Consider the following 26,371-nt stretch of genomic DNA (forward strand, 5'->3'; position numbering starts at 1 on the left):
ATTATGGAGACATTTACTCTTATTTCCTTGGGGAAAAAGATAAATCCTTGAAATTTCACCAAAACGTATACCAGGATAGAGTTTATCAATGTAAAAACTTTATTGTCCAGAGCATGATTAGATCATTCCTTGTAAGCTGACCAAATTGCCATCGCCCAGTGACCCGGCGCAACCGCAAACTTACCGCAACGTCATTCTAACGCTTCTCATTGATCATATGTTTCAAAAACCTAACAAACACAGGGAAATTATAATTAATTCTTCATTTCTCATCTTTTGTTTACATTTCAAGATGTCAACATTCGCATATTCCCTCCATTCTTGATTTTTTTGGAAAAAAATCGGGTCATTTCTAACTGAAAGTCAAATTACTGTGAAATGTCTCCTACAGTGATTCTGTGTACATATTTTAGAACTGTTTACATCAGTTAGTGTGTAAAAAGTACTTGATATTTAGTCACTTTGTCTGAATTCTAGCTAAACAATTAGTGAAAAAAGACGATAAACTGAAGTCCTTTATCCCTTGCAATCGTATAGTTTATACTAAAGCAATTGGGTGGCATTAAAAGGTCTTTTTCCGAAATTTCCATCAATTACTTTGAAAGATTAAGAAGTTAGATTCAGATGCAAAATAGCCCCCCCCCCCCCCCCCCCCCCCCCCGGATTAGGAATTTCATGATTTTGGAGAAAAGAAAATTTGGGTAAGTAATTTTTTGTTTTTGGAAGTATAGGTATACCCCCCCCTCCCCACGGATTAGGATTTCCATGATTTGGGGAATTAATTTTTTCTCAATATTTCTGAGGATTAGTCTAGCCCCTCCACTTTCAATTTGCTTCCGACGCCTATGTATTTGCTGCGCCACCTTGACGTCAAATTTCTATATACTGTCGTTTTCAAATTCTTATTGCTTGGTAAATCTATCTGTACCATATCCGTATTTCATCTCAAACACTCGTGAAACTTGATCAAAAGTTATTTTCAATAAATAGCAAAATGAACATATATAATCTGATTTCTTTCAGTATAAGCTGTAAGTTTGCGGACACTTAGATAGACGATGTTTTAGTTTTCTTATTCTCCGAGTTTATGCTTGCGCCGGGTACCCCGACCACCGATTTGTTAATCTACCGTTGTAAACAAAATATTAAACATTTTTTAAATATTACTTTCTTTAATTATTTGTTAAGGATTCTTCAATGTTCATGCCAATGTTCACCATAATTCGTCACTTAGAAATGGAAATATCCGTGTTGTCTCAATAATTTCCGAACAACCCTCGTATTAACCGGGTTTTCCGTTGGAAAAATGATCAAAATCCGATTACTGAAATGGTAAAATGGCGGCAGCCAAAAGGCTACTACTTATGTACGGATAACTCGTCATAGAGTTTTCAAGAAGTTTTTTTGTTTTGCAGATCAGTTGTACACAAATGAGAGATGTGTATATTACTTGGATTTTAATTTCTGATAAAGCATGAAAAAATATAAGCTGTTGAACTTAGTCATTTTTAAACAAAACTTTGCATTAAAGGTACCCAATCGAGCGAAGCGAGCTCTACCGGCAAGGCGTGTGTGAATAGAAAACCAGTTGCATATTGATTCAACGGATTGTTTTGCCGTCAGTTACTCAGACCAGTAATTCCCTGTTTTTATCAGACCAGCAGTTTCCTGTAAATATGGTTTCCCATTTCAGACTCTCACGAGAACAAGATTAAAATAATTAAAGACTATATATACATGTGTTGGGCGCCATTTTTGTAACCGTTCTTGGACGAATAAAACAAAACACCAAGACGATTGTAGGGTTCTATATTATATATATTCTGAGCGTTACGTCGCATTAATCGTTTCACCCAATTTATGGAACTAGGTGCACGACACTGCATATACGTAGTATCAATCAGCGGATCAGGCTCATTATATGACTTGACCTATTTATAATTTATACAATATATAAGATCTTGTCTACTATACAATTAAATATTTAAGACGTATACTGCTCACTGATATTTACATTGCACTGTATTCAAAACGTTCACTCTACACTCATACTTATATATTAACTTTATTTATTTATTTTAATCTAGTTTAGAATTGTATTTATTTAAAGAATTATGTTTTAAAAGAATAACTTACAGGTCTGAGTCTGTATGCTTTGTCTCAGTCTGAAACACACCTGTCTGGCTAGAAGTCTTGGTTGCAATTAAAGAATTACAGAACCAGAATACAAAAGAATATCTCCCGCCAAACTCTATCAGTAGTGACCAATTCCTGCAGATTTAGACATCATCCCAAACTTAGTGGACTATAATCCCCAGAAGAGAGAGACAGTGTGGGTGACTGTAAGCAATGTGACAACAAGGACTGTCAGGGTACCACCTAGAGCGATTATTGCAGAAATTCAGCCAGTCACTGTGGAGGACATACCAGAATTTCCTGCAGGAGACAACACGTCCCAGGCAGTAGACTTTAATATTGCCCAAGACAACCTGACAAAGGAGGAATTTGCCATGGCCAAAGAGGTGATAGCGAGAAATAGAGACATTTTCTCCTGGGGTGAGACAGATATTGGCCACGTCACCACAGTCAAACACAGGATAGAGATGACGGATAATACACCTTTTAGACAGCGTCACAGGCGAATACCCCCATCCATGTTTAAGGAAGTCAGAGATCACATACAACAACTACTGACAGCAGGAATCATCCGGAAATCCAAGTCGCCATTTTCCAGCAACGTTGTCTTGGTGAGGAAGAAAAATGGAGATTTAAGGATGTGTGTGGATTACCGACAGTTGAACAACAAGACCAAGAAAGATGCCTATGCCCTTCCAAGAATTGAGGAGATCCTAGACAGTTTATCAGGCAATTCCTACTTCACAGTTCTAGATGCCAAATCTGGATACCATCAAATAGAAATTGAGGAGAGCCACAAAGAGCGCACAGCCTTTACTGTTGGCCCCTTAGGCTTCTTTGAGTATAATAGGATGCCCTTTGGCCTTTCGAACAGCCCGGCTACATACCAAAGACTTATGGAAGACTGTCTTGGAGAATTGAACCTTAACATCTGTTTTATTTTTCTTGATGATATTATCATCTTCTCAAGAACATATGAAGAACATCTAGATAGACTTCAACAAGTATTTGACAAGTTAAGGGCAGCAGGATTGAAGCTTTCCCCTAAGAAATGTAATTTCTTTCAGGAAAGAGTCAGGTATGTAGGTCATATAGTGTCTAATCAAGGTATTGAGACAGACCCAGAGAAAACGAACAAAGTTCTTAACTGGCCCATACCTACAACTCCAGAAGAAGTTAGGAAATTTTTAGGTTTTGTCGGTTATTACCGCAAATTTATCAGAAACTTCAGCAAGATAGCAAGACCTTTATCAGAGTTGATGCCTATACCAACAGATAGTAAGAGATCAAGCAAGAAGAGAGGAAAAGTCTGGAAGTGGGGAAGTGAGGAACAGAATGCTTTTGACAGATTGAAGGAAGCATTAGCAACTCCACCTATACTCGGTTATGCTGATTACAGCCTGCCATTTGAACTGCACATAGATGCAAGTAAGATTGCTCTCGGCGCAGTTCTATATCAGAAACAAGGAGATGTGAAGAGAGTCATCAGCTATGCCAGTAGGAGCCTCACTAAACCAGAACAAAACTACCCCGCCCACAAACTTGAATTTTTAGGACTGAAGTGGGCAGTATGCGACAAATTAAAGAATTACAGAACCAGAATACAAAAGAATATCTCCCGCCAAACTCTATCAGTAGTGACCAATACTGACCAATCACAAACCGTAAATATAAAAATACCTATCTTCAAATGGAATAATCCAAACCACTGAAATAAATAACCTAAACTGACTATACCATTATTTATAATAGGGGTATTTAAGTTTACACACACTTGTTAGTATTAGTGCAGCGCAAAGAGTGAAAGATGGAAAAAAAAAGAATGAATACCGGTAACTAATGCTAAAAATAAAACTAAGTCAAACTATCACATAAATACACTGCTGACACACCGTACATAAGACTACCCGAGTTATCGTTCTTTCGAGTGACGTCACAATGGATTTTTTACACATTGATCCGACAGAATTTTTCAAGGTCAGTAAATTTCGACCCACAGTGCAATTCCAAAAATGTCGTTAAAATCTCACCTTCTCGCGAGAAATAAAGTAAAACTTTTGAGAAACAGATAAAATGTGTAATTTCAAGAACATCATCCTTTTTAAGTAAATAAAACAGTATATTTAGCGTAATTTTTTTTCCGGGTAGTTTTTAAAGTGACAGGCGACACTTGACCGACGTGTACTTTGACGTTAGGTTGGCGTGCTCTTGTTTTGTTTTAATTAATAGGGCAATATTGTTTAAATTTATTTGATTATTTTGAAATACATTCACAGAGACTAGAATAAAATCAAAACAACCACTTACAAGTTTAAATGATTTTTCACTTTGCATTATTAAGGCTGTTTAAAATTAATTCTACGTTTAACGTAACCCGCGCGCGTAGGTTTCGGCGAAATCGTCGTTCTGAAAAAACAAACAAATCCGGATTTGAAAAAGTCGTTCCGGTTTGGGTTTTCATTTAACGACTGAATTCTACATCCTGTAGGAGAGAAAAACATGCTCAAAGACAGCATTGAGGTATTCAGTTTTCACAATACGAAGAACATGGGAGTCTACGCCACTATCAAAGTAAACAAACCAACAATAATGGATCATACAAACACATGATCGAAGTTGGCAGTAAAAATCTTATTCGAGATTGTTTAATGTCGGTTGTCAAGTCACAGAACCTGAACCATGCTGAACCAACTTCCGCCCAAAAAGGCAAAAACGAGGTTTGTTGTATATATTTATTTATAAGTGATCCATCAACAGGTGAAATGACTACCCATCTTATTTAACAAAAACTCATCAGGTGTACGGTTAAGTTATTTTTGCATTTTTTAAGAAGGGGAAAGCTTAAGCAATTTCTTACCACCGCTTTACTGAAAAGATAATATGTTTTACGGTGCGACCGTTGGGGCGAGCACAGCATGTGATCAAACAATGAATTATAATAAATTAATAAAATAAAATTAACAACGTGAAATTTGAATGCCAAATAATAAAACATACCTATTTTTCAGTAAATTTTCATTATTCATAGTTTATAAGATTTGTTATAATTCATTTATTTATATGTAGAACAATAGTTTAATCTCAGATACAATGTTGTTAAATAATAAAGATTTTAATATATAAATATTCATTGCACTGCATCTCCTCTTTTAAAGTGATTGTGATTATGATTGATTGATTGATTTCCCCCTTTTTTTGCAGTAGACATTTTTTCTTAAACTTACATATAAAACTTGACTCATCATAGAGCTCCCCCCATGCTAAATTTTTTTTCATTTTTGTCAATTTATACATAGAAAATCGACTTACCATGGATTTGCCCCTCCACTTAAAAAAAAATAATTAATGTTTAATTTTATTTTTAATTTACGCTTAAAAATATTTGCTTATCATGTTAAAAGAACATGGTGTTGTCCCCCCCCCCCCCCCCCCCCGCATGTAATAAATGGAAGTGAAAATAAAGAAACCATTGAACTGCTAAAGAGCTGAAGGATTAGAATTTTCATGATTTATTTTTCTTTTTGCTTGCAAAGATTTTTTGGATGAGGCCGCCATCCACCCACCCACCCCCTTTAAAAAAAGGCGCTGCTACGTATATAACGTTACGTTTCAGGAAATTACCGTAATTATAGTGAATAAAATATTTGTGAGCATTCATCCAAATTAGTGCAATTTACAACTGTTTCCTGTATCTGAAGAAATGTCCTTATTCGTCAGCTGTTCTTTATCTTAGCCTTTGCAAGTTTTTAAGAGGATTTTGGTCATTTCAGCAGATTTACAATAACTTCAATTAGAGTAATTTCCCCTTATCAGTGCTTATTGTGACGTCAAAGCTGACGTTGGTTAAGTGTCGTCTTACTCTTTAAAACTCCCCTGAGAAATAAAAGTATGCGAAGTATACTGTTTTATTTACTTAAAAAGCATGATGTTCTTAAAATTACACATCTTATAAGCTTTTCAAAGGTTTTACTTTGATTCTCGGGAGAACGTGATGTTGGAACGTGAGGTTGGAAACCATTGGTACTTTGAATTGTGGGTCAAAATTTACTGACTCCGAAAAAATATATCGGATCAATGTGTAAACGTTTGTGACGTCACACGATTATTTTTGATTGAAAGTGTACTGAGGTGAACTTTAGAGGTAACATTGACTGTATGTCGCTTACATCGTTATTGTTTTTACTGTCTAAATTTGTCTTGCTGATTCTCGTGAGAGTGTGAAGTGATAAAAATTGCCATGATTACAAGGAACTACTGGGACGATTAAAACGATGCATTACTGGTCCGATTTACCGACGCCAAAAAAATCCGTTGAATGAATGTGCAACTAGTCCGAATTTTCTATTCACACACGCCTTGCCGGTAGAGCTCGCTTCGCGCCGGCGCTGCGCGCCGGCGAGCTGCGCTCGCTATAAAAAGAGTTTAAAAAATTATACCTTTCTCCATAGACTTCAATATTAGCTCCAAGATGTGATAAATTTTTTCCTTTTTAATTTTTGTTCAATTTCAAAGGTGAATGACCCAATAAAATCATACAAAGATTTCAGTGTTCGAACTACCAATATTTGGTTTTAAATATATAATAATTGTGGATGTATATACCTTGAAGTGAAGCAATGCATTAAGTCAGCATAATATACTGATTTAGATAAGAGTTTTGACACGATAATGACTGCAAATCCCTTTCATTTGAAATGTATCTACATTTTTAATAACATGTTCAGGAATAATAATTCATTCTTTCACAATTTATAATAGGAAGAAACTAACAGGAGGCCCAACTAAAGTGGAAGAACGGAGAGAAGTGGAATACACTTGTAGGGTGGCAGTTATTTCAAGAACCCTGTCTTGAGTTCTTAGAAATAGGTACAGTGAATCTTACAACACAACTCTGATAAGTTAAATTTTAAAATGTGTCATTGTGAAAATGTATGAAATAATATCATTATTTTGATTGTAGATAATCTGTGAATCACATGTGTTGTGCAACATTTTCCCTGAAAAGAAAAAGTTTTCCCTTTGGTTGCTATGTTGATGTAAATCCACTGGATGTACCACTTGATGTGCTTGCAAGTCACTCCACTTCTCGTCCAGTATACATGATGTACCCACAGAAAGGATATAAACATAAATTACACAAAAGTATATGCTTTGAAAATGCAAAAATTAACATGGACTGAATCTTACCATATGTATTATATGACAGTGATGATGTATTGATAACTGAATGGGTGACTTTCAATAAATACACACCTGTTTGAAATTTTTGTTTGTTTATTTTTTTCCTCCCTCCCTCGTAGGTTTTAAATTTTCATGTTACGTTAAACGTAGAATTAATTTTAAACAGCCTAAAGAACTATTAGATTTTAATAATAATATGTAAAGAACTGTTGAATTCTGTAACGGAAAAAATGATGCATCTAGAATAAATGAGATACTCGGAATGTGAACCGGAAATATCTTAACTGCTATGAAATGATTCGTGTCATTGCCTGTGATGTCATAGCAATTAAAGAGATTTAATAAACACTAGCTACATTCTTGCTGTCTCTCATTCGTAATCATCATCAAAAATATTTGGAGTCGATTTAGAAGCAGAAAAACATGTTCATCAAAGTGGTTTTGTTTATGTGCATCATCGGTAAGTATTAACCAACCATTCTTCTCGTTTATTAGTTTGCTCACAGAATCAGTTTAATATCCAACTTTATAGGAGTTTTGAAAATACGCAAAATAAAACATTTCTCGTGATAAAGCGTGTTTTTGAATGTGCTTTGATTCAAGGTAACTTATTTGTCAATTGTTTGCTATTGTTAACTCATATATAATTTGTATACCTTATAATCTAGTTCCTTCGTTATTTATGCGCTTTGTTGTAAATTAAGTGGAGTTATTTTGTAAAAAAAAAAAACCAACGAGCTGGCCAAACAATATTTTTCTCCATAGGTATGTTAATGAATGTGTAAATGTTTCACCATAAACACTCTTTTCAAATTTAAATCAAATGGTATGTCAGTTTTATTTAAACTTCGTTATGAAAAAAAAATTTATTAAACTAAAAAATAAGCATTTGGGTGTTGTTTTTTTTTTCTCGCACTGAGGTTTTAAAAATTATATTGCTTTTGATAAACATAACTAACGTTTCCTTTTACACACCATGTTTGTTTAGAAGCACATGAAACAAGATATCTGTGAGCAAATGCTTCCTAGTGATACCCCCGCTCTGATGTGAATATGCAAAATAAGCAAAGTCGACCTTTAACAGGAAGTTGACGTCCGATTAGTACAAAAATTATATTCCACGATATAGCATGCCTAAACAAATAGTGTGTTAAAATTTTAAGCATCTGCAATAAATAGTTGCTGAGAAATCTGAGACGAAAATTTGTTTTAAAATTTTGGCAAAAAATAAACAAAGTCGTTATTTAACAGGAAGGTACAAAAAATATCCCACAATATGGCATGCCTAAACAAATAGTGTGGTAGAATTTCAAGCATCTGAGATAAATAGTTGCTGAGAAAAATGCGACGGAAAGTTTTGTTACGTACAGACAGACGGACAGATAGACACACAAGAGTAAAACAGTATACTGTGGATTCATCAATATTCGTTGAATACCAATTTTCGTATACAACAGTATACTAAGTACCCCCTTCTTCTTCGGAGCGGAGGTATAATTAAAGCCAGTTGAATTATGTTATAGATTTATCCTCAATACCAATATTTATATTACATATGTAATCATTATCGTTCTTGGCATAGGCTAAAGTACCAGATAAAAATATAATTTGTTGCGTACACAAAAAGGAAAAAAGCAAAATTAATGCTAAGCGATACAGTTTATGTCATATAATTGGATAATTCTTTATGTGTAAATGGTCAAACTACGTAAGCTTAATATATAGAAAGAAAAAATTCTAATCGAGAAAATGTTTATCAAGGTAGCTGGGAATGCAGTGTGTATTCTTTCTTAAATATATCCCATTGAGCTAAACAAGATTAAAGCAATCATTTTTAGTGTATATAATAAAAGTATCAAATTTTTTCGACCAAACCCAGAATTTTTTTTAAAAGTGCGTTAATGTCGACGGCATCAATTAACCTTTATAAAAAATGTTTTTTTAAAGATCGTAGACTTGGTCACAAACTTAATGCATTTTGATTTTTTTTCAAAACGCGTAATTATAACAGGGCTCATTTCATCCATCTGTCTTTATGGATGCATTTTACAATTTTGTTAAAACACCGTTAGTTTGCAAAAGGCGTTGTAATGTCTTTACTCGCCTTATAACGCCTTATTCTGCGTTATAACGCCTTTGATTTTATTTTTCATTATCATAAATGATACTAATATGCTTTCGTAGTTTGGGGCTTATTAATCTATAATTTACAGAATATATTCTGTCTGTGATAATTAAATATCAAAAACTTTTTTTAGACATTTTATTTTATGTGTCATTACTTTCTGAATATCTTTAAAATACATGTACCCTCACCAGCCCGAATTTCCGAAGAGCTACAGCTTACAAGGCGTCGCATGATTGCTATTGTTTCAGCGTTTGGTATGGTATGCTATATCATGTCACGTACAATTTTTCTTGTTCAAGGGATGATTATTTTTTTTATTTCGGACAAAACGATGTACCTTTATGAATTGAAATATTTCAGTGATGTGAAAATTTATCATATCACTTATCGGAACAATATCAAGGTATTCAATTTTATATATATTTATTTTAATTTTCTTATCGAAATATATTCACTTATTGTCAGTGGTATTTACTACGTATGAAAATAGCCAAACTGTTAAAATTGTTAATCCTCTGTTATATGAATATGCAGCAGTCAACACAATTGCTTTCCAGCTTTTATTATTATGTAAAGAGCCACTAAATCTGAATCATAAACCCTTCAAAGAACCTCAGTTTCTAATCGTTAACTGTAGATTGCAATCTTTTAATTTGCAGGAAACATAACTTTCTGATTTAAAATTCAGAGACTTATTTCAATCTCAATCATTTGCATCTTCTGTATTTATTGATTTACAATAAAACATTCATAGAATTCTTTACAGGTATTGATTTACAATTTATAATTTAAAGATTTCTTTCATCATCTTCAATCGTCTGCATCATCTGTAATTTATTTTGATTGATTTACAAGGAATTGCAAATTACGAAATGAAAACATAAATGTTTTACTTTAGTTTAGAGAATTCCTTTACTGCGATCCACTGCATCAATTGTGATTTATTTTGATTGATCTACACGGACTGATGCATTTTAAATAAATATTTTATATGGATGTTTTCAGTGAATTTGTCCGTGCAATCAAACATAGCTATGTTTTTCAGTTAGACGTTATATTATCGTACATCAGTTATCATTCAGTTAGTTGGATGACACCACGTGTTCATCAACTTGTCATCCATCTTGAATCAATGTGATGAAATTTCAGCGAACTACAGAATACCGATACAAGGCTAAGACTGATTCTTGCCAAGTACCATTTCTTGCAAGTGCATTCTTACGTCATTTTTACAATAAATAAAATTATATAACAATGTTAATAATGTTATAACAAATAACTAATCTGTTTTAACAAATTATTAATCTGTTATAACAAATTACTAATCTGTTATAACAAATTGATAATTTGTTAAAACAAATTGATAATATGTTATAACAAATTATTAATTTGTTATAACAGATTAGTAATTTAGTAAATTAATAATTTGTTATAAAAAATTACTAATATGTTATAACAAATTACTAATTTGTTATAACAAATTGATAATCTGTTATAACAAATTAATAATTTGTTATAACAAATTACTAATCTGTTATAACAAATTAATAAAAAAAAATACTGCTGCGACCCTAATACGCTTCCGTAGCCATGGGTGGTGAAAATTGGTCTTAGACAAGTTGTTTTCCATAGCCTGCTGTATAAACCATTTCACGATAACTGTGGTTCTGCTCTCTCGCAGGGCAAATTGATATACTTTGCCGAAGTTTTAGTAGGTAGATATTTAAATGACGTAATTGAAGCATTGACGGTACTTTCACTTTGGTTTCACAGAAGTGAAGCGGAAGTAGTTATTGTCAAGTCGTACATAACATTTCTGTTTAGGCCAAACCAATTTAATTTCTTGTTCGTCGAACCCGCGCGCTCGTATTTTGACGAAAGTGTAAAAATAATATTATTTTAAATTTCCCGCGTCTGGAAAATTTCGTTCCGTTTCCCGCTCCAATTTATTCTTTACTTTATATTTTCGGTCTCATCTGCGTTCAGAAATCTCCGGAAAATTACTATTTCTTAGTAAAAAGAGAATAGACGTTGATTGTCTTGAAAAACATACGCTGTTTTCGAATCTTTAAAGTTAAAGAACTACAGAAAACGATGTCGATGATGTGTTTCACTACAAAGACTGCCAAAAATACGACTTTTGATGTATTATCGACTTATTCTTCGAAAGACTTGGTAATCCAAAAGAGGATGACAGCATGGATGGGACAATATACCAGCTCAGCTTATAGTTACTGTAGCAAAACTTTCGGACGTTGGAGTTGACATGATTTTGGATACGCTTGGATGTAAGTATTTAAAAAATCATAACACTTTTTGAGATTTCTTTGGCTCTAACTCCCTCTAATACATACTGCTGCACTGCGTGTGGGGAAGACACACACACCAATTAAAGCAGCGGTCATACTAAAAGACGCCTACCGACAGAAAACCACACGCCTGCCGTTTAACTGATGGATTATTTTAATATTTTCTTCGATATTTTATTAAACTTAACTAAATTAATTATCATAATAACAAAAAGTTGACTTTATATTGGTTATTTAGCACAAAATTAGCAAAAATATTCAATGTTGGTAAAGATAGATAACTCTTACGTAGAATTCATACACCTGCCGAGGAAATCTAAACGCCTGCCGTTTTTTTGATGGATTATTTTATTTCTTTTAACTAAATTGATGATTTAAAAAAAAAAGTTGATTTCATATAAATTAACACAAAATAAGTAAAAATCGGGTAAGGAGATAGCTCTTACGAAGAAATCATACTCCTGCCAATAAAATATATACGCCTGCCGTTTATTTGATGGATTATTTTAATTATTTCTTTGATATTTTAGTTTATTTAGCTTAATAAATAATAATAGAAATAAAAAGTTGACTTTTAATTCATCAATATACTATTATATTATATAATATAGAATAATACCACATGACATTGTATCAATATGATATTGTAATATTTGATAATGTATCATATTATATGATATTGTTCATTGTTTATTTTCAGTAGTATATTCTAACTATATAACTCTATATAGAAGAATAGTCACTAATTGTTATATTATTTTGTCCTAAAAATATTAAATGGTCAATAGTTTTTTTAATATTGAACAGCTAGTTTCTTTTGATTTGCACATGTATGTAATGATAAATTTGATGACAAACTCATAATCCAGTATGACATGCTTTTTACTTTACTACAATTGTTGTTTTTCTTTGAAATAACTGATAACAGGAAATGCTGATAAATGATTGTAAAATATTATTTTTTTGAAAAGTACATTTTGAAGATCTTTTGAACTGAATAACACCCCCTTTGCCCCACCTTTAAAATTAAAAGTATTCTTTTGATTAATATTCAATTAACACTCAATTTTAACCTAAAAAAAATTAAATTAACTGCAACAATTATTTCATTCACATTTTTCCAAATTAAACATCTTTAAATTGATAACACAAATGTTTAATATAAATACATGAACATCTTTTTGAATCAAATTCCCATGTTCCATTTTTATATGTTTCTGTACATTTACAACTCCAACAGTTCATCTTTGAACCCAACATAATTGCCATCTGGATCCGGAAATCTGTCTCTGATACCCCATATGCAGCAGCTTGGAATGACCCGTCTGTTGCCCGTTCCAAGTTTGCCGTGGTGCCACAAGACAAACTGGCGGAAAGCAGTGTGTCGATTGGCACGATTTCTGTCAGTATCTTCTGTACTGTCTTGCTAGAGCAAAGACTGCCTCATTCAGAATAAGTACATCAAAATCATGCAACAAATACAAATGGAAAATAAACTACAAAAATTGAAAATTAAAAAATCAGTAGTACGTTACTATGAGTCCTAAATGCAGATACTCACAGGTAGAAAAGACACACAGCTATCTGCATTTCTCTGACAGCATAGCTTTTCCTTATCTGTAGGCAATCTCTACAAAAACCACAACTGCACCAAGGCAGTTGGGTTGTAGGATGCTGTGATGGACCTGGGCAGGGTTCTAGTATACTAAAAATATACTCAGGGTTCTCATCAACAACCTTAAGCAGTGTGCTTCTCAAGAGAGTTCATCTATTTTTTAAGGAAGATATAACTTTATATGTATAGGTAGTAAATAAAGTGTATATCATCTTATATGCTCAGAAGATCCAGTCAAGTTTACTTACCTTGATACATGTAACCTACTTCCTTTCCTGTATAACGGTCACTGTTTCATCTACACTACGTCTCTTTCTAATCCCATTCCGCTTTGGGGGGTTCCTAATCTTTTGTATTTGTGTTTGGGGTCGCCCTCTTCCTCCAGATCCCCTAACCTTCCTGGGCCTTCCACGACCCCGTCTGAATTTATGCTCTTCCATTAGGCCAACGGGATTACTGCAACCTTCCCCCTCATTATCAAAATCTCTATCTAAGGACTGTACAAAAAAAATGTATGATTTAAAAATTGGAAATTCTTGTACATGTAATTGTGTTTTATTGGAAAGGATTTCGAACGGAATACCTTCAGTTATAAATAGCACGTAACCATGTACAGTCCTACGTAATCTTTTGTAATACAACAACCACTTTCAGTAAAAATAAGCTTAAGTCAACCGTTCAAAATATGCCATTTATCGCGTAAATTCTAACAGAATTTCCGTTGCAAATGTTTTTGACATTTTGCCGGGAGATTGTTCAATTAAATGGGTTCTCTTCTAGGGCCCTAATATATACATTTGTGCTTCTTACTGTTGCATATATTTGTAAAAAACGACTGAAAAGTAAACCATTTATAATTTATCGAGAAAGTGATGATGTGTTCCGTTTAGAGAGTCTCTTTACCTCCTATTCCATGATGCTTGAAGTCGAGGTGTAGTTTTCAGCACGTATCTTCCACTGTCAATCAAAATCCACGTGGTACAAATAAACGATGTAATATTATTCGGTTTGTTCGACCCTTCGATTTCCGGAAGCTCATATTTACATTAATTATGTATGTGGAAGGGATTTTTATGTACTTCAAATGTCTCAATCATCGTTATTTCTTATTTCCTAACGACACAACGGGTAAATCTGATGTTATTTGCACATGTGTTTTTAGCTGTACTGTCTCTTTAAAGCAGGGTTGAGTCAGATGCATATCGAAATAATTTTATAGAGATGACTAGTACAATTTTTTCGCGGTTTTTTTTTGGCTTTAGAATGAAAAATACACATGTACATTTAATTATATATCTTCTCTAAATTTGAACACAGGTTATGGCCAGAATACTAACTAAAGGATCCTGACGTTACAGGTCATGTTAATTCTCAAAGTCAAGTTGGCTGTCAAAATATAGACTTATGCAATTATCGAAAGGGTTCGAGCATTGTCCTGTGTGAAGAATGTGGCAATTACATTTACAACAAAAAACCTTGACAGTAGAGAAAGTAAGTGATATTGTGAACTATCATTTTCATATGAAATAATGAACAATGTCAATAGCTCAATGGCAAAACTTGATGATATTATTAATGTGTAACGATAATTATAACTACTGTGAATATGATATATGTCATTCTTTAACAGATAAAGGAGGAAGATTAACTTCACTTCTGGTGATTCCATTGTTCCAGGAACAAAGAATTCAAAGCTTGGTTTTAATGGTTAGAAGAGCTTTGGCCTGCTCATGAGATGTGGAAAGCTGCTTCATCAATGCTCCACTGAGACATTATCTTCCACCTATTAGTATTCACTGTGAATCTGTGTTGTGAATTTGTTCAATGTTTTGGATTTTATTATTTTTCTAGTTGTGAACACACAATCATGAAAGACTAACTACATCTATAAGCCTTTTGAATAAATAGTTTCTTCTCATCCTCTATTTATTTAGACTCATTTTTATATCACAATATATAAATCCACAATACTTTTACATTTAAACCGAGCCATAAGAGGCAAAATTATCCTATAAAATCATGTATGTAACAATACTTGCAAAAGTTGAATTCAGTGCAAAAAAACTGCCATTCTTGATAATTAATTTACGTCGTATATGTATATTGTTGATCTCCAATAATTGAAATCAATGCAGATTGATGGAAATCATTTAATATTTGATATTTTACATGATTATTCAACTTTATATAGATATATCCTTTTTACTGTACAAATGAAAAAAATAAGAAAAAATATAATCGATCGCTCCACCTATTTTATGTACCGCCTGGAAATTATGCCAAAACAAAATAATAATATTATAATTATCAAATCACTCGCCCGCTCCTACTTTTTTAGGTCATTTGTCTGAAGAACAAGAAATCATATTGATTTGGCCTTACAGAGATATATTGTGTAAATACCAACATTTATTAATTTCAACATACATATTTGCACTAGTCTATTGTTTTACTTAAGATTTTATCGATTTATTAAAGTCCTCCACACTCCTGGGAAAAGTTCTGCAGGAGATAAAACAACTTTTAACATTTCTATCGCTAAACTAAAATTTCCCGTTATATATTAACTCGTGCCTGCGGGTCAGTACATCAAAGCTTCAACCGTTGCACTGCAGAGATAAAGAACAAGCTTTGGCGATTTAATGAAAACAGTTTCATAATGGGTTAAAATCGCCGCCATGTTGTGACGTAATCATAAAAAGCAGAAGTCACGGAGTGTCGAAGATCCTTATAAAACGACACTTGAAAATTAAATTACCTATCAACTTAATCATATATAAAAAGATGAATGTAAGATCACTCATATTTAAATCCTATAATAATGTATATTCTCTAAGCGATCGCTATGTGTCAATAGCATCTGAAGCAATTTAAGCGAAAGCGAGAAAACTTTTGTGGGAAAAAAATGAACAAGACATAATCCTCAGCAATTAACTATTGACCAAATAAACTTCTCTTAGAATAACTCAACACAATTTTGATGACAATTTTTCACGATGATTGGAATTAAAATTGGACTGGCGTGAACGCGTTCGATTTGCGAAATTTATTTCCGTGATAAAAAAATTCCGTTATCCCTATGAGTATTGACAGAACCATTTTAACAAGACTTTGGAATTTCGGTAGGACGTAGCTTTCCATATCTTGCGTCAAAAGATATTAAAAATGACTCTTAATTCAAACTAAATATGCACCATTTGCACAGTCTTAGCTCGAAAGCCAAACAAATCGTGTTGATTTCAAAGAGCCATGGCTGAGTGACCAACAATGAAATAGACATGCTAACTTCACATTGCTGTTTGATATAACTCCCCAAAGTCCAAGCTCTTGTTAGAATGTTGATAATATTTTTATAGTCATCTAAGTGATTGGTTTTATACACGTTTTTGCGTATTTTTTTTTAAAGATTTGGAAACCATTCTGTTATACATTTCGTAATTTTTAATGATTATAATGTTTAACTTTAGTTTTCAATGCGCATGTTTTTTCGCATTCTAGTGTAATACAGTGGATTTATACTTCTTATGAAATTTTTACGATATCATTTATAAAGTTGAACACAATAAACAAAATACAAATGAAAATAATTAGATTTTTTACTAAGAAAATTTGTATTTTTTAAACGATCTTTCCGTTGTGGGGTAGAGGAGCGTTGCCATTGCGCCTTTATGACGTTATTATAAAATGAACCTACATGTATGTAGGCGAATGTTATTAGAAATAACATAAAAGAAAAAGTAAAAATTGTAAGCCATTGAAATTTTATACACAGAATTATGCTATCCTCGGGGACATTTTCCTAATGAATCCAATTTACCAATTTTCGATCATTCGTAATGCTCCAAATATATAGCAAAATTTGCTGCATTTTATATTTTGAGATGGTCCCCACTAAAACCAAGAAAACTAAAAAAATGTAGTATATTTTTTAATCTGCTTCGAAGTGCGGAAAATGACAGTTTCCTCTATATTCCTATTATTAATGTACCTCTATTTTGAGATGGTCCCTAAAAAGAACTAGACGGTCGATTTTCTTGAAGCTTTGCAAATAAACTAGAATTGGTTTTAAAAATGATATCTGGTTAAAAAAGAAAGAGTTTTGCTATAATTGTAGTTTTTCCACACACCCCCCTCCCCTTTCCCAAAGTCGGCCTCCTTAAATGAAAAATAGAAATAGAAAGAATAAGGTTGGGGTTGACTATATAACGTAAAAAGTAACGATCAATCAAAGTCAAATACATGTAGCAAGTGTTTATCAAAAATATCAAATTTATTTCACACTATCTGTAACAATGTCCCCTGTTGTAAAAAATATCCCTTTACCCGCTAATAATTTTATTAGGATGGACAACAATAAGTACTTTACCTTCACACAAGTTCTACATGTACAACTTCTATGGAATAAAACTTATGGGAGACAGACACTTATAATCTTTTGACATTGATCGGGTTTTTTTTTTAGGAAATGTTCATTCATGGTGGGAGTTAGTTTTCAAAGTTGTGACCGGTGGACCATTTGTAGCTTATGATTTATTCGTAAATAATGGCACTCGCAATATTAACAACTTGGCAGCCCAGCAACTGACAAACCAGGTTTTGGATCATTACAAATCTGATGTCCTGGACGATATACATTCAAATGGCGCCACTAAGGTAATTCAGTTGTCTCTTTTTTCATCAAAGCTTATACATTAATTTTAAAGGCGTTTTAAAATCTTGAAGAATATATATTTTCAAATGTTTATATGGTAACAACATCTGTTATATCATCATTCCTTTAAATATATTTCAGATAAGAGTATCCTACTACTCTAGGGGCGTTGAAGCTCAATACTTTGTTTTCGACGCAGTAGGAGCCACCAAAACTGGATGGTTCAGCCGAGATAGATTAATAGAGACAAGTTATAATATGACGGCATTGGCTGATGTAAAAAATAAACCGGGAGAATTTTTCAGCATCAGAGGGTATTATCTTCATTTTAAATTTCCAAGCATCTTGAAAATAACATTTTTATATGAACGTTACATATAGGTCTTGAATTAAAAAAAAATATTTCAAATTTTACTTACAAACAATTTAAGAGCATTGCATAAGCAATACCCGCCCTCTACCGGAACTGATATATTCTGGAGGAATGCCGTTGTATTTTAAACACATTTATTTATTCTTTTTATATCTATTAAAATTTTAATATAACGTTTATGTTTTCCGACAATGCAGAAATGGTTTGGTGTTTGAAAACATATAAAAAGCACTAAACTTTAATAATATACTATTAGGTGTAATATAGTAAGCTTACATTGTGAAATAGTCATGTACTTCTCTTGGTAGTGCGATATTTATGAACGTATAAAAATAAACTTTTATTCGAAAGGGGTAAACTTATTCGCTCCGTAGTTATCAAAGTAAACATCTGTTCCTATGGGTTTTTTTTTCAAATTAAAACAATAATTGAATCAAGTAAATCAGTTTCTGATGGAAGAACCCGACAAAAAAAACCCCACGAACAGTTTTAATTAAGGCATGATATTCACTGGAAAAAATGCAATTGCCAATCGATTAATCGCAATTTGATCCGATATAAGGCATAGCAGTCATTGTAAAATTGCAAGTCTAACCTGATTATCGTATTACAATACATAAATAGACAAGGTGTTGAAGTTACATATTTAAAGAGCAGGATAAGTTCAAAGGGAGAGGAAGTATGAACCAAAACTGGATTTCAAAGAAAACTGGTCTAAACAACCACTGACTGAAAACTTTGTTCAAGTTAACTGTACACTCATTACCCATGTGAAGTATAAGCTAGATAGGACCCGAGATTAAAAAAAAGTGTCCAAACCAGGGTCTTTTCAATACATGTAATTCTGGCATGACCAGCTTGAAGCTCGACCTTTCATCTTGGGAGTGCCGAGTATCAAATGCATCAAACATAATAGGTAATATATGTACATGTAATCTACCCGAAAAAGTCAATCTGTCATGACAACAAAGAGTTGCTTTAAAAAAAATTACTAAATTATCTATTGTTCCTCTACCACCACACAGGTCAATAGCACGGTCGAGAAAATTATGTCGATCGCTTCAGACTGCTTGCATTCAGACTGCAGGGAATTCGAAGTTCATGAACCTAATTTTGTAGGAAAAGTATTTAATAGAGAATAATACATACCCTTTTCCATATCACAGCACGTATCAGCCCGAGACTCCAATATCACCCGAGGGCCAAAGGCCCGAGGGATGATAATGGTCGAGGGCTGATGCAGGCTTTGATATAGAAAAAGGGCACCTATTGATATATTTATTACAAACTTAGTAATAACATTTTTTAAAAATACCAATTTTAACAAATTGATTTTAATTTAATTTAAAGTAGTCTACACATTTTTTTACATAAAAATATGAGATCTGATTGTTTTAACCAACGTGTAGCTACAGAACCAGAATCTCCACAGGCTTTTGGAGATGTTCACTGCTCCAAAACATTAACTAGCATTTGAAGTTTTCAACTGGACTTAAAAATGTCGACCGTAACAAATGTTTTATTTTTCGTCTGTAAGCATGCACAAATGCTAAAACGAAAAAAAGGCAGAGGAGTTTTGCAGGGGATGTGATACGGATCCGTATCATGCAGCCCTAGAGGGCTGATAACCTAGTTTTGTGATGTCATCTGTATCACAATGTCATAATTATGCAAAAACACTGTATATGTGTTTATTACAAAGCATATAATAAAAAGAAAAAATGAAACCTTAATCAATAACGATAATATATTTTTTGCAAAAATTGTCACAACATGTGGTTTATTTTGTTCAGAAACGGTACGTTGTCTTATTTCACGATCACATCAAACACGTATGCAGTCTACATAAATAAATGATTTTAATGCATGTGTCATGTTGAACCGCTCTCTCTTTCTAAAAGAGTACCCCAAGCATATGCGATATTAACTAAAAAAAAATAATTTCAGTTTCTCTTCACAAACCCTCTGTCTCTGTACGATCATGATCAACTTTAGTGTATATTTTAGTGCGACATCTTTATAACAAAAAAAAAACAAAACATCTGACCGTTCTGCAACGACGATTTTGTTGGGTATCTCATTGTATATATCCTTCAAGTGCACTGACTTGTATTTTTTTGAAACGCATTATTACAAATGTAATGTGTTCAGGTCATAGAACTACCAGAAAGACGTATATCATTGCTCTCACCGTTCCGTAGCAATTGTATAACAAAATCGTAATACATTTAATAGATATCGATAAGATAACTAATATGGCTGTCATAAAAGATGAAAGGGAAATAGTTTGATTATTTATACATGCATTTATTGTGGTATCAGACACCTCCATATTTTGACGTATTATTTATCGAAATAAACAATGAATATAAGTATATATAATTTTATTTTAAAAAAGTTTCTTTCCCAGATATGCTATCAAACAGCGTAGCGTAGTGAGTTAGAGGATTCACTACGGATCAGTAAGTCATGCATTCGAATCCCACGGGGGCTTGTGGAAAATGCGAAAAAAATTTAGAACTTATTTTTTTGTTAAATATTGTAAAATTTGAAAATTCTAGACCGAATCTTATACTGAAAGTATTTTAATTATAATGTACTTTGATGCACTTTATATTGATAGATATCCCATACCATCTTATGACTTCATGACAGTTTTGAAGAAAAACTGAACAGACAGGACTTTGTGAAATGTTAAAAGTCATTTTAATTAACACTTTCCTCACGATCCCAGCACATAGGTCTTAGCTTTTTCTACCATTTAACTTTAAAAACAATATAACTTTAGTTTTCAATATTTAAAGTTACTTTCACATTTGTAATTAAATTGCGACAAAATATAAATAACTTTTTTATTTTATAGGACTTACCAATTACTTATTTTGTAATCATTTATGGTGCTTGTAAGCATGTCCTGACCGAGTAACGTGTTAACCAGTTTTTTCATTATAAAGGCACACAGTAAGTTTCAAATCCTTTCACAAACTATTTTGAAAAGGTTGGGACAACCAAGATGAGAATGAATTACACACGGACAAAAAACTTTCAGATTAAATATATATTATTTTTGCGAAATTGGAAACCCTTATTTAGGAAACTGCGACTGTCGGATTTATTTCAATATTAGAATGAAACTCCTACCAAGAAAAGGTGACACTGACATATAAATAGCATATTTTTCTCCGCTATCTTTAATTGAACTCTTTTTATACAGCGATTTCTCAAGAGGTTTAATTCAACGATATTTCTACATCAATGAAGGCTACTATGAATGTAAAGATCAAGGTTGGGTCGTTGTCCTCGATGGAGAAAAAGGACCATGTCAAATGGATAGAGTAGATAAAACTACCGTTCATTACGTCAGTACGCAATCATATGCTTTGATGCCAGGGGGTAAGAGTACTATATTCATCTACCAGATCTGCATGACAACTGTTCAATAGCATTGAAATATAGTGAAAATGATTTTTCAACCTAGTTAATAAAAACTTTGCAGAAATAAATTTCTCAGTGACTTGGAGTGATAACTTAAAGGTTTCACATACATGCACACTGCTTGCGTGATTTGTCGACGTTGTCGAACACCCGGTATATTTTATATTCAAATTACATTTAGTGTGATTTATCATATTACATACTTATATTCTGAAATTTGGTAATTAAAGTGAGGGGAAAGCTACGGCACGTTGAACGCTGTTAGAACTAGAAGTTAACAACATGTAAATATATAAGCTTCTCATCATTTGTTTTTTTTAATATATAATATATATATAACTGCAACGGTATAATGTGCAAACAAATTAATATTACGCGCTAAGCTGAATGAGGGGTATTAACAACTGAAAATAAAAAAGAATTCCAGCATTTGGGCACTGCTACATTTGTACATTAGCAACCATTTTGTTCGACACTGTAACTCGATCATTTACGCGAGCACGCGACGTTTAACTTGCTGTTTTTTGCAAAGTATATATACATGTATACAAATAAATAAATTAGAGGTCACCATAGCTGTTAGAATGTAGCCTCCCCGGGTAATTTGGAAGAGAGGGTTTACAACTCCAAAGGATCTCCGTAATAGTGCACATTGGGGAGTGATTCACTTCCGCTACGAATTTGGCTCAAATTATAAATAAATGACACTTAGATGTGTGTATCTCTAACGGGAACTGAAACGAATCAGTTTTGTAGGACATTTAAACTTTATTTAAAAATACTTAAAGCTATACACGCTATAATTTGCGTCAATTTTAAATGATGGGGAAAATGCTTGAATTTGTTCGGCATGTTTATTGACCTTGATCGATATTACTTTGGGACGGCCTAAGAGAATTAGGTAGCAGAGATTCAACTAAATATTATCATTGTAAATATATTAAATGAAATTTTCATCATAAACGAATTTTATTACTAGGTTCTGATTTAGCGATATGTGTAGATAAGACCGCTTATCTACACGGAAAACTAATTTTATTGTAAATAAAATCATTTTGGCAACACATTTACAGATAATTGTACATTTGTTACCCAAACAGTGTAGTAAAATAGAGCGCGTCCAGATAAAAATATCCGGTTCTTTAAAATAGAGGTGAATAAAAATTTTTCAGTGTCAAATATTTATCAAATTTTGGCTTTTTTCCAGAGACTGCTGATTTCATGGCAATATTTGTTGAAAGATCTAGAGGTAAATATTTTAAAATCTTATATAATATATGAAATATCAAATCAACGGTTTTTGTTGGGGTTTTTTTGCTTTTTTTTTTGTTTTAGAAAAAAGCGACTTGCAAAGATCATTAAAAACGTTCAAAAACTTAATATTTAGTACAAGATATTTCCCACTATTTCAACATGGTTCCTCTTGATATAAAAAGGAAGACGGTTTAAAGAGTTGAAATAATTTTTAAGTCTCCGATTTGTGCACTTCCTCTCATTTGTGATTGGCAGAAAAAACATGATATGAAAATTTACCTTTATTTCATTGATTGAAATACAGTTTGGCACAAGGGGGATAATTTTCTAATACTATTTTTACGAACGACCTAACAGATTTCTTAAAGAGTGAGAAAACGAAAAATAAAAATTGCTACAAGTTTAGCTTTTTTTAAAAAGCTAACCGTCTTTAGAACAAACTCTAAACAGCACTTAGTTATCAAAGACAGATTAACTCTGTTTTATATAAATGTAACCTTCCTCTACATAGCATGGCGAGTGGATTTATCCAGACATTTTTGTGTCATGTGTCGTTTAAGCCTGCGTGTCTAAAATTGAGAACTGTGTACCCGAGCTTGTAAGCTGAAATCGACTATAGGGTGAAAGAGATCTTAGGTAGTGTTGTAGACTCGTATTATTTTGATAAAATCAAATTTATATGCCACTGCATTTATCTATCTAAGGTGCAAATAACTTTACCGATATTAGGCATACCGCATCAATTTTTTTTTTTTTTTTTTTTTTTTTTTTTTTTTTACATTTTTGTATAAATATTTGAATAAACAATTCTAAAAAGAAAAACAAATAATTTCAATAGATATTACAGAATGTTACTTTCAACTAGGACCTGAAAACCAAAGGCTGAATTTCATTCATAGCAATTTGCTTTGCTTTTTCGTTTTCTCACTTTTTAAGATTTGAAATCTACGAAATTTGTTAAGTCGTACGTGAAAAAGATCATCAGAAAATTATCTCCCATTGCGCTGAACAGTTTTTCAACCAATGAAATAAATGTAAATTTTCACATCATGTATTTTCACCCAATCACAAAGGAAAGGAAGTGCACAACCCGGAGACTGTAAATTATTTTAACTCTTTATACCGTCTTCCTTGGAAGACGTTAATGAGTGAAATTAAGGCTTTATTTTTTCCATTACAATTAGTCAAAAACAATATTCTATAATATCTATTGAAATTATTTGTTCTTTTCTTTTTGTATTGTTTGAGCAAATGCCAAAATTGTGAAAATTTGATACTGTATGGCTGATATCAGCAAAGAAAATTGCATATAGTAAAACTAATAACAGTAAAACATTAAGATTCTGAATGCAGTGGATTAAAATTCTTTTTATTAAAATGATGTGATCTTAACTAAAACGCATATAATACGCATTTCTCAATGTTAGACACCCACGCTTAAAAGGCGCATGTTAAAAAAAATCCACAAGCCAAGGCATGTACCGGAGAGCAACATTTATAAATATGAAAAAGACACACATTTTCTTTGATAACTTATAACTGTTTAAGATTTTAAGACCTATAGACGGTAAAAAAAAAGCTTTTTTTAAAAAAGCTTAACTTTTTGTTTGATTCCAGTCATGTTTGTTATCATAACTGATAATGATAACAATGTCTATTTGCATTAACAGTTAAGTTGAAATAAAATGGAATTTCAAGAAAAAAATTGGTTAGTGTACTCATATAAGCATTAACAATTTAAGAAAATAAAGCAGTTGTTATTGATAGAACATGAACGGTTAAATGGATAGCATCCATCATTTTCTATGATAATAAAATACTTGAGTTATGATTTTTTCTAAGCGATGGTATCATTTGTGAGCTTGCTCAGAGGACCTCTAGTTTTTCCAGAAACTTGGAATTTTTATCTTAGCTATGGTAAATTGTACTAGTTTTGGGGTTAAGATATTCAAAATATGCAAATAAGATGTCAAATAGCTTACATAATCCTGTTATATTTTAACCTTTTCAGATACATGTAACTGCAGTGGGGAAAATTCTACGACTTCTACACCTTATAATGAATATCTGTTGGTCAACGAAACAAAAGAAATTCGGAAGAGAATTGACATAATAAAAAAGAAATTAACTGTACCGATGAACTCTACCTCAAAATATCAGCGTAGCAAAACAAGCGCAAAAGATGAGCGAATGTCATCACAAGCCATGGGAATGGTACTTGGGGTCGGTCTTATATCGGCGTTTTTTGCTCTGATCCTTCTTCCCGAAATCTATACGTTGATTTGTTATGCTTTAAAACGAGTTTGTGAGAAAAGAGCTTAGAATATTTTGAAGAAATACATGAATATTTAGCTGCTGTTACATTTTAGAAAATGCCATCACATGACGTTTGAATTGTCAGATGGTCTCTCAATTGTACCCATATGGCTTTTGAAATGTGTGTAGTATGTATACCATCGTAGATGCGTCAGTTGAGGCATGTTTAAAATAAAAACGCGACATTATATTAACAATTGAGCCTACGATATGATAAGATAATTTGAACCTTTTTCGACCATGATGCAGAATGTATTCAGTAGATGCAGGTTACATAAAATATATATAGTCACAAACACAATTCTTCATGTGAACACACGGTCGTACATTTTAATTTAAAAGCATTGTCGTTTTTAACCGCACCTGTTACACTATACTCTGTCCCAAGATATCCTGGATTCACATTTTGCTTAATTGCTTGATATTTATAAATACCTCAGGGTTCAAATGATGTTCATTCAAAAGTATGAAAAATTTCCAAGATTTCTCAGTCGAAACGCCCCTGTGAGCTTATCAGGTTTCAATACAATGCTAAAAATGTGATGCCTACGGAGATTTTGTATTGCAGCAAGCCCGGATGATAACGTTGAAAAATTGCGCGATGTATTCCGAATGGAGAAAATATGTAAACATTCCCCATTACAAATCCCTGTAAGGAATCTGTTTTCGTTCCTTTGAATTTTTCTGAGTGAAAGTTGATAACGTTACAGTGAAATTATCTTGGAAATTATCCCTTTCAACTATTACAATTGCACTTCTTTCACAGGTATTTGTATTTATTTTAATCGTCCAAATGTGCTGCATAAATATCTTGGGACAGACTATAATCATGTAGCCGATGTCGCGAAGATCATCTCTTATATGAAAATGGGTGCTTGCTAAAAAGAAATTGTACCTAGAGCACGTTAAAAATGACACTTCTGTATTTGGTATGTATTTTATAATCTTGATTTGATCAGTTTAAACGGATGCC

At 32.6% G+C, this 26,371-nt stretch overlaps 1 protein-coding gene and 1 long non-coding RNA gene across 2 annotated transcripts; both read left to right on the top strand.

Annotated features, from left to right (window-relative positions):
• Window positions 1-4,634: 4,634 nt before the first annotated feature.
• On the top strand, window positions 4,635-7,399 carry LOC128167090 (uncharacterized). The gene is made up of 3 exons (XR_008241215.1): window positions 4,635-4,853; window positions 6,895-7,002; window positions 7,097-7,399. It is a non-coding gene; the product is annotated as an uncharacterized LOC128167090 (long non-coding RNA).
• Window positions 7,400-17,440: 10,041 nt separating this feature from the next.
• LOC128165942 (uncharacterized) lies at window positions 17,441-26,002 on the top strand. The gene is made up of 6 exons (XM_052830875.1): window positions 17,441-17,450; window positions 17,832-18,022; window positions 18,162-18,334; window positions 21,608-21,786; window positions 23,036-23,077; window positions 25,094-26,002. Exons 1-6 carry the CDS (start codon window positions 17,441-17,443, stop codon window positions 25,402-25,404), a joined length of 906 nt encoding a protein of 301 aa, XP_052686835.1. The 3' UTR covers window positions 25,405-26,002.
• Window positions 26,003-26,371: the final 369 nt, after the last annotated feature.

This window comes from Crassostrea angulata, chromosome 10 (assembly GCF_025612915.1).
Source record: "Crassostrea angulata isolate pt1a10 chromosome 10, ASM2561291v2, whole genome shotgun sequence".
In the NCBI taxonomy this organism is placed as follows: Eukaryota; Metazoa; Mollusca; class Bivalvia; order Ostreida; family Ostreidae; genus Magallana; species Magallana angulata.

What these genes read in the sequence shown, in the direction of transcription:
- LOC128165942 (XM_052830875.1), top strand. An exon ending in GAATTTTTCAGCATCAGAGG is followed by an intron (nt 18,335 to 21,607) that starts GTATTATCTTCA and finishes CTTTTTATACAG; the next exon opens with CGATTTCTCAAGAGGTTTAA. An exon ending in ATATGCTTTGATGCCAGGGG is followed by an intron (nt 21,787 to 23,035) that starts GTAAGAGTACTA and finishes GCTTTTTTCCAG; the next exon opens with AGACTGCTGATTTCATGGCA.